Source organism: Seriola lalandi, unplaced genomic scaffold (genome assembly GCF_002814215.2).
Source record: "Seriola lalandi dorsalis isolate HSWRI2012SDOR001 ecotype SW California unplaced genomic scaffold, Sedor1 jcf7180002050280, whole genome shotgun sequence".
Taxonomy (NCBI): domain Eukaryota; kingdom Metazoa; phylum Chordata; class Actinopteri; order Carangiformes; family Carangidae; genus Seriola; species Seriola lalandi.
Window position 1 is genome coordinate 13,065 of NW_019520833.1, and position 13,272 is coordinate 26,336.

The 13,272-nt window shown below is 41.8% G+C and overlaps 2 protein-coding genes across 3 annotated transcripts; one reads left to right on the forward strand and one right to left on the reverse strand.

The window, feature by feature from the left end:
* Window positions 1-1,618: 1,618 nt before the first annotated feature.
* Window positions 1,619-5,228, reverse strand: LOC111649258 (potassium channel subfamily K member 15-like). The gene is made up of 2 exons (XM_087171917.1): window positions 4,946-5,228; window positions 1,619-2,595 (listed from the first exon to the last, which is right to left on the reverse strand). The coding sequence occupies exons 1-2, from the start codon at window positions 5,226-5,228 to the stop codon at window positions 1,619-1,621; spliced, it is 1,260 nt and encodes a 419-aa protein (XP_087028043.1).
* Window positions 5,229-10,232: 5,004 nt separating this feature from the next.
* Window positions 10,233-13,023, forward strand: LOC111649249 (opioid growth factor receptor-like). 2 transcript variants are annotated; one of them, XM_023399000.2, is made up of 8 exons: window positions 10,233-10,781; window positions 11,019-11,081; window positions 11,202-11,243; window positions 11,347-11,401; window positions 11,528-11,606; window positions 11,684-11,750; window positions 11,830-11,978; window positions 12,077-13,023. In XM_023399000.2, exons 1-8 carry the CDS (start codon window positions 10,287-10,289, stop codon window positions 12,423-12,425), a joined length of 1,299 nt encoding a protein of 432 aa, XP_023254768.1. In that variant the 5' UTR covers window positions 10,233-10,286; the 3' UTR covers window positions 12,426-13,023. The 2 variants fall into 2 exon arrangements, with proteins under 2 accessions (XP_023254768.1, XP_023254767.1); XM_023398999.2 differs by having other exon boundaries at window positions 10,234-10,781; window positions 11,016-11,081.
* Window positions 13,024-13,272: the final 249 nt, after the last annotated feature.

A 13,272-nucleotide genomic window follows, 5' to 3' on the forward strand; every position in this document is an offset into this window, starting at 1 on the left:
TCCTGGAGCTTCAGCGTCCTCTTTCAGTGGTGTTCAGCAGGGCAGGCAGTGGTTTTAAACTCCTGGTCTTCCTCCAGGTTTTCAAGTACATCATCAAATGTGAGGTAAAAAATTGTCCCTGATTGAGCACGAGAATAAAGGTCAGCTGGGTTCTTTTAATTGAGGTCAAGAATTTGAAAACTCTCAACACTATGTCACCCTGCAGAGTAAAAGCAGAAACAGAAGAGGAAAAGATAAACGTGAGGCCGCATGAAGATGACTGGGCAACCTGTGAAAACATGTGTCTTTTTTACATAACTTGTGGCAGTATTAAACAAAAGTAGAGTGTGATTACCCTCCAATGATTTAGTATTGCATTTCTGTAAAGTTGAGGTACTCACTAGAAACATATTAAAATAGGAATGGTCAAAATTAAAGCAACAAATTTCCTCACTTTTAGCCCCTAGTGCAGACGAAGCTCCTAAATTACTGGATCCTACACGTCACATAATGCGCATAAAATCATAACTTTGTTTGACCCATGCTGCCTGATAAATGCTCACCCTTTTCAACCTCCACACCCCCTGTTTGTAATGCAGGTTGTTTGTAATAAATATTTTAGTCTCAAGCCCAAGCTGTTATGACCCTGATGACATCATCACCTGATGATGACATCATCAGGGTTATTTTTTCAGACTTTAGAAAGCTGCTCCAGTGTCACAGGTGCTACTTGAACTGCTTTCACAGGCTCAGTGGGTATCTTTGTAAACTGACCTTTATGTAAATGTTTGGTGGACTACCACTTTAAGTTATTTTAATGAATAAATGGCATATTTTCTATATTAAACAAGCTTTTTTATTCAAAATACTTAAAAGTGGGATTAAAGATTAATTTGTGCCTTGTCTCAGTGGTTTATATTGAAAATCTAATTTGAATAATAGAAATGTGTGACTCAACCACACATCTAACAAAGCAATTAAACACTCGTTTGGAGACATTTTCTAATTTGCCACCATTTTAGTGCAACAACTCATAATCCGTTCTTTGCTGACACACTCATTCATCACAGAGGACGCAGTCTGGAAATCGCAGTTTTAACTGGATGCTGCCTTGAATGTATTGTACGTGTCTGTCTCCACTTTTCCGCTGCACTAAGCAATGGGGAGGGAAAGGTTACCAAGGGAACCAGCCAGAGCGACAGAGTGTACGTTCCTATTAGAAGACAGCTATGATTACTGACTGGAAATAACTGAAGGTCACAGGTGACAACACTTCAGAAAGTCTGACACTTAAAATATTCAAATATTTTATGGTAGCTGATCACACACTTCCTATAGATAACTTAAATATAACATACACTGGGACAGTATTGATGAAAAACATGGGTTTATATATATGCATAAAATAATTAAATTGTGTGAGATATACATCTCACATACTCAATTTTTTTACGCATTTTTAGATTAGCAGTTATCATTGATGTAGAAAAATACATTATAAACTGTATGATTTTTATGATATGCTACATTTTATCTGATAACAAATAGTGCTACATTCATGAGTGTTAAAGAGCAGTTTGTTCCACCAAGCAGAAAACAGACGGCTCTGTGGGGAGACTTTGACACAAAGTTCACAGTGCTAGCATGACTTTCTCCTGGTGTGAGGATTGTTCTTGCCCAGGCAGAGTGTGACGCTGCTGGGGGAGGCCTGTGACGACGCGGTGCAGGAGCTGCACGAGGCCTGGTCCACCCTGTAGGAGATGGAGTTGTAGAAGACGGGATTGCTGTGGCCACGCTCCTGATCACTGGGAGATGGAGGGGGGCTGTTGTGGATATCCAGGCCACAGCAAATACAGGAGAACAAGGCTCTGAGTCTGCAGGGTTCAGGGATCTTTGAGTGCTCTCTGTGTTCAGATATAATGAGTCTGCAATCCTCTGCAGGAGAGGGGAGGAGGTTAGTACAGCTGGTGCCCCCCTCCATGGGCAGGCTCAGGTTGCAGCGGCTGCTGTGTCCATCTTCTCTGTCTTTATATGCCACCTCAGCAGTTTCTGCCTCAGCATCCGATACCTCCCTGTCCTCTTGTGTGTCTTTAGGTTGTGGTCTCTGCTCCTCTCCCCCCGCCTCAAGTCTCACCTCAGGCTCCTCTGAGCTCACAGTGAGGAACCTCAGGACCACCAGGTTAAGAAAAGCTCCAATCACTGTCAGCCCAACCAAAATGTACATAAAGCTGAAGGCCACATAGGGGGGTCGCTTCTGGAGAGTATCTTTCTTCTGCAGGGCTACAAAATCCCCAAAGCCAATGGTGGTGAGCGTGATGAAGCAGTAGTAATAGGCATTGAAGAAGGTCCAGTCCTCAAAATGAGAGAAGGTCGCAGCTCCAATACACAGAGTGCTCATGCAAGACAGCAGACCCATCAGGACCATGTTCCCCATGGATACCTCCGTCTTCCGTAAGCCCAGGCCCTGCTTGGCTCTTCGCAGGAGGTAGCGGACAAAAGTATTGATCCTCTCACCCACGCTCTGGAACATGACCAGTGTCAGAGGAATGCCCAGGAGTGCGTAAAACATACAGAAGGCCTTGCCAGCATCAGTTCGAGGAGTAATGTGGCCATAACCTACAAAGTCACAGTATATTGCAGGTCAAATCATGTCAAATAGTACTGTTTACTGTCTATGAACATTCTCAGGCATCAAGGTATACTGTAGGCTACTACTGCTTTCAGCAGCTCACTTGACAGCCAGTGCAGGTCAAAGGCAAATCTCAAGTTTTTAAAGTGGCTATTTGTAAGTTTTCTCTGCTGCCAAACCAGAATTCTTGCAGGGAGTAGGTGGGGGTGATTGACGCTTGACAATAGCGAACCATTGTTGTCTTTATAATAGAAGAGGTTATAATACAACATCTGAGCAGTCCTACAGTGAGTCACTATTAGAAAGTGACAAGACAGGCCGGGCTAGCTGGATGGCATGCTAACTTCAGTAGAAGAAAACATGTGATAGAAACAAAAGTTAACATTGTCCTGGAGACAGCTCTTGGCGAGTAATGGGATGAAATTTGATGCTGAACTTGCAACGTTTCTTCTATTGGTAAGTAAACGGCTGCCAATGCTAACGGTGGCTAAGTAGCAATAGCAAAACTTACAAACAGCTCCTTTAAATTAGGGGCTCAAACACTTACAGCCAACTCATTTTATGGTGGGTAATATAGCTGTCTATGTGATTAAACGTGGATGAATGAATATTGTGATTCAAGCAGGTTTAATGTGAAACTCAGTGTGACAAAATCATGGAGCATTATCACCAAACTCTGCAGCTGTGGACAGCTTTTTAGCTCAGTGTTTGAGTGTTTGTTCTCATTAATGCAGAAGGCCAATATATTCAGAAAGGGCTCCAATAAAACCACAGTTAGGGTACTGTTAGCAACCAGGAGCCAAGATAGCAGCCAGCTGGTGAAAGCGGGTGAAGAAAACCAAACATCTGTCCGCTTGTTTTATTATTTCTCTGCCTCCTTCTGTTCAAAAAAACCATTAATGCAGCAAGAAAATTAACAGGTGGGCAGACAGCTACCCTGCACACTGACACAGGTATCTACATCATCATGTACATTACATGACTCAGCTGTAAGACAACATAATGACAGTTCAGCCTCTTGATGTTACAGGCTCTGCACACCCACACAGGTGCTTTCACAGAGACATCTGCTCAGGTTGAGGCGAGTCAGGAATGCTTGTAAGGACCAGTGAGAATGAATGAAAGTTGTAACGTCTCCCACAGTAACGTGGGGTCATGTTACACTTCCATCCTACTATTTGTTTGTTGTTGCTTCGTCCACCATGTGTACACACTCAGACAGTCCTCCACCAACAGTGAGTGGACCATGGAGTGTTAAATAACTGGAAATTCTGAAGAGGAAAAAATGGGAAATATAAACATTTCCTTTTTAAGCTTCCAGTTTTGATTTGCTCTGGTTCTCTGGTTAAGAGCTCCCCAGGCTCTCAGTAAATACCCATCTAAATATTGTCATCAGTACGTGACCTATCTTGAAAAATATTACTGCATATGTATTTGGGTAATTGAGATGTTTAAAAGGTTTGCAAAACCTAAATATGAACATTTAAAGTGATACTCCACTTGTTTGAGTATCAGTTACCAGTTTTCAAAGTGGAAAAAGTATCTAAAAGGTCACAGAAAGGTTCAAGTCCTCCTGCAGCCCTGCAATGTGACACACTTGTCTGCTCAATATGTTGCAATCAAATCCTAGCAGAATATTACTAAAATGATTGCTTCCATCTTAAATCTCCCATGATTCTGTCAAGCACCTAGAAAGTTATAGCAATAATGTGACGTGTCGGCTCACACGTTTGACCAGGTTGTGCATCACAGGAGTGTATTTTGCCATATTTGAGCAGAATATTACTGTTGGTATAAACATGATAATCATATAGGTATGAATGTAGAGCCAATGACACTGGATGAGAAGTTTCAGGAAGTGAGAAGTTTCTTTTTTCTCTTTTGACTATATAAAAATGTCACTGTTGGAATCCATGACAACTCTGTGGATCCATGCAGACCACAGACAGCCAGTCCGGCAGGGGTTAATATTTCAATTAAAAACTAAGAATTTTTGGTGGAATATCCCTTTAAATAATTTTCTGTGGAGTTATGCAGGTTGTTAATTAGTTCTTTACTGTCCACACGTTGCTATTCAGTGGCAAATCATCATAGTCACAAACTTAAGTCGACATCATGCAAACACACACAAAATGTTGTTTACTCCCAACACACTGTGCTGCACAGTTTCACCTGTTCAATGTGGCCCCTTAAACTTGGGGCCCTATGAAAGGGCTCACCTTTAAACTATGAAGCACACAAACACACACACACACACAAGCAGAAACTCAGAAATGTTGCTTGCCCTGTTTTGACAACACAACCACGCATGGACGAGCACTGCTGTAGGCTACTTGCCAATCGTGGTGATAACAGTGATGGCAAAGTAAAAAGAGCCGGCGAACTTCCACTGCCTCCCGGCTCGGTGCGGCTCCGACAGCCGGACCACTCTCTCCACCTCCCTGTAGCCATCCTCGGTGAAGCCGTACTTCTTCTTCAGCTCGTTCAGCTTCTGCTCCAGCGCCCTTCTCTTTGAACTCTCACTTCCCGACTCTAGCGCGTCGAAGACGGCGGCTCCTATGAGCAAGTAGAGAATAATGGAGAGGATGAGGGAGAGGGTCCTGATGTTCTGCGTCTTCATCCTCAACTCCGGAGTGCGCGCGGAGCAGAGGCAGGGAGGGAGGGTGCTGCTGCTCAGAGGCACAGACGCACAGAGGACTCCATCCATCCTCAGAGAGCTGATGTGCTGAGGCCCCTCTGGCCTGCTACGATTACCGCAGTATATAGGTTGCGTGTGGAAACTTTAGCCTGTTCTGATAGCGTAGGGTTGGTTTCAGCTGTTCATCAGGTAAAATTGCTCCAAACTCCACGTTTCCACAAGTTACCTGAGCTCAACAGCTGGCAGCACCATGACTGTCCACAGGATGTTAGTGTAGCCTACTTAAAGATGCTTTCATGGCTTAGATATGGGCCAGAGACATCTGAAACACTGTGCTGTACCTTAACAGTATCTGTAAAGGTTTTTAGAAGACCCTCCACTCATAATGTGCTTTCTCAAGTTACCTGGATGTTTGACCTTCACTGTGCAGAATGATGTTTGAGGTTGTTTTCACATTCAGTCTCTGTGCTCACCTTACGGAGGTCAATCATGGTCCAATATGCTAGTGAAAAAAAAGTTTCATGTGAAGATCTTCAAGGCATGAAGGCTTGACTGAAAATCATCTAGCTATTCAATATGGGAGACATCTTGTGTCCGACAGTTAAACTTTTGAAATGAAAACTATTTATATTCACAGATTCAGAGAGGGAGAAGGAGTAGGTATAATCTCAAGATTTGGTGAAAAAACTTACAGTAAAAACATTATTATTCAAAGCAAAAGGATTTCTAAACTTTATTACCATATTACCATAAATGCTGAATAAGGAATATGATACATATACATAGACCCTTCCCTACAGACCTTCCTCTCTAAGGGGACAAGTGGACCCAAACCATCCCAGCAAAATGTCCCCAACAGCATAACAGAGACCAGATCCCCTCACCATATGGGTCAAGCATTCAGGCCCGTTCTCCTGGTGTACGGTGCCCTTGCCCACTTTTGGAGAATATGATGAAGGATGACTCATCTGACCATATCACTTTTTCCCACATCTCTGTAGACACCATTGTCTCTCTCTTCTCTCTTTTACACCACTGAACTCTCATGTGCCTTCATCTCTGTGCTGAGGGGTTTATGCACTGAAACACTATAATATCCCTCTCTATGACTGTTCTTGCTGACACAGTCTGATCACGTCTTGACGTTCTCAGTCTCCTGAGGAAGAGCTGCTCGTTCATGAACGTCATGCTCATCAAATGTGCTGTCGACCACAATTTCAAATGCAGATGTCACTTTATTCACTTCCTATTGAAACAGCTGAGCATCTTTGTGACTGAAGCTGCTGCCATCTGTGCCCCACCAATGAACCCTCTTTCAAAGTCACTTAGATCTTCTCCTCTTGTCATCTTGACACAAAATCAGATCAGCTGGGCCTGCTCAGCATTTTTATACCTGCCTGGATTTTAATTGCTTAATTGTACCATGCAGTGAATCCTTATGTCTCTCAACTCATTTATTCAAACTTTTCCTTTAACTTGTCACTCGTTTGAACATATAATTGAAGATCTTTATGTTCTTGATATTAAGACTATTGATTTCCCTGAATGTATGGCAAGTTTATCTTTACAAAAACAAGTGATGCAGAAAAAGTTCAGCTTGTCTCTTCTAAACATTATCCCATTTTTCTGAAGTATTTATGCTGCAAACTTTCTCCAAGATGTTCATCATTGATCCTGTGTTTGGAAGGGTTTGGGATACACAAGTGTGAGAGTGTTTGTGTGTGTTGTGTCTGTGGCTGCCACAGAGAAGCACAGCAGAAACAGCTGGCCTTTCCAGACTCTACTCTCCTGATTATTTTGCCCTGTGAAGCGTTCATGTGTGGAGTATTCACAATACACTCGGCTAAAGTATTGCTCTGAGCGATGAAGCATTAGCTGGTGGCAGCACTGACCTTTATCAAGCACACTTAGTCGCTGAGTGATCCGCCCAGCCGTCGTCATTAACTAAGTCCAACAGGGACTGGCTGAGAGAGACGGCAGAGATGATTTGTATCAGTGCGACTACACAGGATCCTGGTTTGTGGAGCTTCTCTGAGGTTTTCAGGGACATCTGCCGGGTTTTTGTTCACTGTCATGCTAATTGGGTTCACAGCAGAGCAACCAGAAAATAGGCTGACTGCTGTAGCTCCATGCTGCAAGTTATTTCAGTTTCATATCCTGCATGAAGTTCCCATCTACTTCCAATTTGTGGGGCCTATTCATGCACTAAACGAGGCCATAAAGAGCCTGAGATCTGTCATTAAAATCCACATTTATTGCCTCTACCTCCTACAGAACATATGGCTATCTTTACGCTGTGTTTTTTATCTTCCAGAGACAGTACAAGACCTTATCCCGCTTTAGTAAGCAGAAATGAATCTATTGCCGAGCAGATGTTAACAGTGTAGCGTGCAGACAAGTCTTGATTTTCTCCACTGGCAGTAAGAGCAATTATCTAGTCCATGAGAGATAATAGCCCCGCCAGAGTCCACTCAATAAGAGCACACAGTGCTTACATTGGTATTATTCAAGATCAGGTCCATATGCAAATTTCACATTATGTGTAGGAAACAAATGATACACAAAATAATGTTATAGCCACACACAGAAACATCACTTCATCAGGATACTGTGTAATCAATGCGAAGGGCAAATTACTTATTTTAATAAAGGCCCTGTGGTTTAACAACAGCTTTCTAACAATGAAGTATTATCTGGTGTACTCATCTCATTTCTCCTTGTTCTACAGGCTGGTTCATATATTCCCTTTATCTTCCACAAGAAAGACATTAAGAGCAGGATGTCCACTGACTGCAGTTGAGACTCATCTGTCCAAGTGCTATCCCCACAGGAAATGAGGCCGGGGAATATACTGCAAAGATGATGCTATCTTTACACTGATAACAGCAGGTGACTGCAATGGAGATAAGTTGTTATGATGATCATGTAGAAGGGTGACACAATGTTTTTTAGTCATAAAGATAAAAAATGCATGTTTAATAAATAAATACAAACTTTACTTACAGCCAAACGTCTTTTTGGTGTCACGGGGGGAAACAGGCTTGAACTTTGCAGCTGATGTGAACAGCCGTTTGAGCCTTATTAGCCAAAAGGGCAGCGACGTGGTCTTAAATTCCTCTAAGTCACCGTCATGAAGAGCTTCTGATGTGAGGATGACTGTGGTGACGGAGAAACTACTGTTTGTTTGTTTTTATCATATGGATCGTAAATGACAGTGTACAGTGTCGCTGACTGTCTTTAGAAATGAATTATAGTCATTGTTTCAATTTCTGTGCAAGATCACACATTTTGTCCTGTCATTGTCCTGGTGACTGGTGACTGCATCATCTGTACTGATCACATTTCATAGTGCCGAATAATTTGATTTAGCAAATAATGATTTTTTTTATAATAATAATAGGTACATGCGTGGATGGATGGATGAGGACGGTTTCACAATGACATATTAGCCCTAATGGAACAGCCCAAATGGAGAAGAGGTCACGTTCTACAGACTTCCTGTAGTTTCTGGTCATGTTTAAACAAATGAGATGCACTGACAAAAGGTTAGAAAAGTCACATAACTGTTGCAAATGTGAAGGAGAACTAGAGAATTAGAAAAAGCGTTCAGAGTTTGATGGCACTCAAATACACTTAGATTCCTTCAAGCTTTACACAGTATCACCAGAGGAGGGTGATTGCATGCAGTGCGAATAATAAAAAGTCTGTATTTGAATAACATTTGAGAAGCTCAGTCGTGATTTCCCTGACAGAGAATCACATGGACTCATGGACTTGACACTGACACAACCACACTCTTTATTAATCCTTAATTTATCCCTGAAAACACACTCAACACCTTTATATAAATCACGGTTGCCATAGATCCCTTAATTACATTGGACAAGGAGGTTATGTTTTCACTTTTGGGGCAGATCAGGTTAAAGGGCCTGGTCCAGGAAGTCACACTTTTCTGTGAAGGAGGGCATTTCTTGACAATTTCATCAATTTCTCAGGTAATATTGTACGATATGTATCTTGATGTACAAAATCAGACATTATATAGTGTTGAAATCTGTGAGTTTGTACAAGTTGAGGCAGATCCCGATAATAATCTAGATATGGTGAAAGAAAAGGTGAATCAAATTACACAAAAACAATAGCGGCTGCAACAAAGCACCGAGACAATGCATACAGCTGTAGAGGTGTATGCATTGTATAATGCTGATGTCATCATTTCACACAACAGGTAATAAAGCCACACAGCTGTCTTGTGTAAGGATAATAAATAAATCTATACTTGAGAACAATCGACTGTATTTAAATGTACTGTACATTCAAGACTTCACCCTACATTTTGGGGTTAATTAGGGTAATAAATGCATTGTAATATATGAAGGTATTTTCAGTGAATTATCTACACATTTTAATGGGTTAACACCCCATCCCGAGCCTTAATTAGAAAATAATTCCTCTGTAAATTTCCATGAAGGAAAGGCTGTTGGTCAAAGCCATAAATCGTGCATATAACTGATTAAAATACCTTAATATATAAAAAAACATTAATTATCCAAGTCAGTCTCCTTAAAATGGCTTAACTGCATCAAAATTACACAATTATTAATGTGGAAATTGATGGAGTTTTAAGGTAAGTTTATATGGGCAGGAGGATAATGTCTCAACTGCCCTCAGTCTCTGGCTGCCTCCATCAGCACAGTGACACACAAGTTCAAGTATTTTGACGTCGTTACATATAGGTTGTTTTACCAGCTGTTAAATGAATGTGTTATAATCAGTGTCAGGTTGAATATACACAGTCATTAACATAAATAAAGGGATTACCACGTAGACACCATAATTAAATATATCTATGCATCGATAATAATGTGGACCCTTCAAACACAGAGCCACAGTAAGTCCTCATCACATGACCATTGACATGAATCACTGCTGCCTTGTTTGTGGGCGTTATAGGCGTCCACAAAGTTTCATTTCTCTTTAACCACACAGGAAAGTGAAAGTGAAAGAGACTGAAACTTCACAGACAGTGAGTTTCCTCGCATGAGTCCTTTGCTGTTGGGCCTCAGTGGGCAGGTGGTGCTGAAGATGATCTGGTTTGCCTATAACCGAGCTCGTTGTCTTATTGAGTGGTTGTGGCGCATCACCCGGGGTTTCTTCTTGTGCTGTTTTACAAGAGTCTTCACTCCAATAGCCAGATACGTACTGTCAGCGATAGGCTGGCGGGAGGAGCACGGAAGCCGAAATGAACCTGAAGTAAACGACGAAAACAAACCTCCAACAACCGGTTCACAAGACGATCGGGTCGAGGAACCCGTGGGTAAGTGGGAGGCAGGGAGGCTGACCGCGGGCTTCGACCGAAAGGCTGAAGAAAGGGAGGAGGAGGACGCGGAGGAAGAGGAGGACGAGTTTGACCAAGAGGAGTACCAGGTTGACCCTTCAGATGAGTTGTACTGTGGCTACGATTCAACCTGGGAGACTGGGGAGGATCAGAGCAGCACACACCGGAGGGGCAGGCGGCCAGGAGCCTCCAGACACGTGAGTACCTACTGTACAGCACTGTGAGGGATGGCTTCATGGAGGCCTGCACTACAATCATTTCCTGTTGTCAGAGTCACCCTTACTAGATTATATTCTGCTTAATGTCATGTGAGGAGGTGTGGGAATTCATTTTAAGACAGCTGTTGCATTGATTTGATATATAATCCTAACCCTGTAATCTGTAATCTCTACATGTCTGGGATATAAACTGACTCTCTGTTGTCTTCGTAGCAGTACAAGTTTAGCAGATTTGAAAATGCCTCAAGAGACATGCAGAACTACAGACATGACTACCCTGTAAGTTACACACACACACACACACACACACACACACACACACACACACACACACACACACACACACACCATATTTAAACATAGATCATGCAGAAATTTTTCTTTTACATTTCCCCACAGTCCCAGATCAGGCGGCAGCCCTGGAACCAGAACATGTCCTCTGTAAGTCACACCTTGACTCTTTGCATGGGTTCTGCTTTTCTAACACTCATTTATTACTTCATTTAAAATGAAATTAAAATGCCCCTTCTTTTTTGTTGAGTAGGATGACAAGCCTAATCTGGGATTTTACCTCGGAAATAATCCCTCTTTACCTGACGGTAGGCCTGCAGCTGGTGGTGGTTGTACATTATACATTGTGATTTTTATCTGCGTAAATAGCTTGACATACAGCATATTCAGATTCAAATTAATGAACTTTTCATTTCTACATTTCTATTCATCAGGTCTCTACATACACAATTTCCACAATGACTGGAAAGGAGAGTATAACACACTGGAGTGTGTACATACTTTTATTCAGTGGTAAGTTAATGTGTAGCCACAGGTGTGATATAACATGTTCAATTCCTGTTTATGAAATTTATCTATTTATCTCAAAGGTTGTTCCCGCTGCAGGAACCAGGGATGAACCATGAGGCCAGCACACTGACAAAAGAAGAAATTAAGGTAAACTACTAAAAGCTACCTAGTTCAAATCGTAAAGAAAGTGCTTCACATATCCTGACAAGTTCTACCTTTTCTGCAGGAGTTTCTCAAAAGCAGCACTGCAAAGGAAAATCTGCTGAAGTCATACGAGCTGATGTTGGACTTCTATGGTATCGAGTTGTGTGATAAGGAAACAGGAGAAGTCAAGAGGGCGTCAAACTGGAGACAGAGATTCTCCAACCTGAACAAGTGAACTATCTCTGACTTTTAATTAAACACATGGTTCCCTGAATTGTAACAAAACTCTCTAAGTAACCCTTCATTTGCCTTTTTCCTGCCATTGACAGCCACACTCATAACAACCTGCGCATCACCCGCATCCTGAAGTGCCTGGGAACCCTGGGGTACCCCCACTACCAAGCCCCGCTGGTTCACTTCTTCCTGGAGGAGACTCTGGTCCATGGAGAGCTTCCAAATGTCAAAGAGAGTGTCCTTAACTTCTTCGTGTTTTCTGTCCTTGATAAGAAGCAACGCAGGAAACTCATCAAGTTCGCTTACTTGAATTATGACGCTAAAGATGAGTTTGTGTGGTGCCCAAGGAAAATCCAGATCCTGTGGTCAGAGCCACACAGAGGAGTGCATGGTAGAAAAGATGGTTTTGAGCATTACCCAGATCAGAAGCAGTATCAGATATGACACCTTCAAATTAAACTGTCAAAGCATGTGCCTTATATCTGATGATGGTGATGACAACCTATCACTAAACCCTGAAAACCTGATGAGTAAACACTGCGTCTGTAGAGCAACAGTTAAAATAGATTTGCCCTCACAGCAGCTGGTGGAAGGGGCCACAAAGCATAAAGAACTTGTGCAAGTCTGCCAAATTAATGAGGGTAAAATATCCAGCCTCAGGGTCATAGCAGGAAAAGACACGGTCAGTTATGGTACATCATCCAGTAGTGCACATGCACACTAACTTGATATCATTTAACTTTTCTTACTACTTCATAGTGGTTTATTAGGCTTTACAGACTGAATCAAATATATTGCAGTTATATATGCAAATGTGTGTGGTTACTAATGTTTGGGATTTCTGGATTTTTTTTTTCTTGTTTTATTCTTACTCTTTCACTTTCACAAACAAAAATGTGCAGAATTCTTAAAAGGATTGATTTGTTTTAGGTTAAAAGTGGCACTGTAATATGTTATCGTGTGGGTAGGTGGGACACATGAAGAATTAAGAGTCACTTGTTACCTTCACTGTGATTAATAAAGCGTAAACGATTGTTCCCAATTCTATTTGTCTGAAATCTGTTTTTCTTACTCAGTGTTTTCAGCCTTTTGTCTTATACCTAACTGCCTTATATGATCACTGATTTCTCTCTTGCATTTATTCCTAGTTGTGGTGCTGTCTAACTGTAGTAAAGTGATCCAGTGGTTAAAGAGTAGGAAGGTACTGTATTTTTCAAAGTATAAATCATGTATCTGTCCTGTTGATCATGCATTATAAAAGGTTTTGATGTCTTTCTGGCACAGCTCTTTT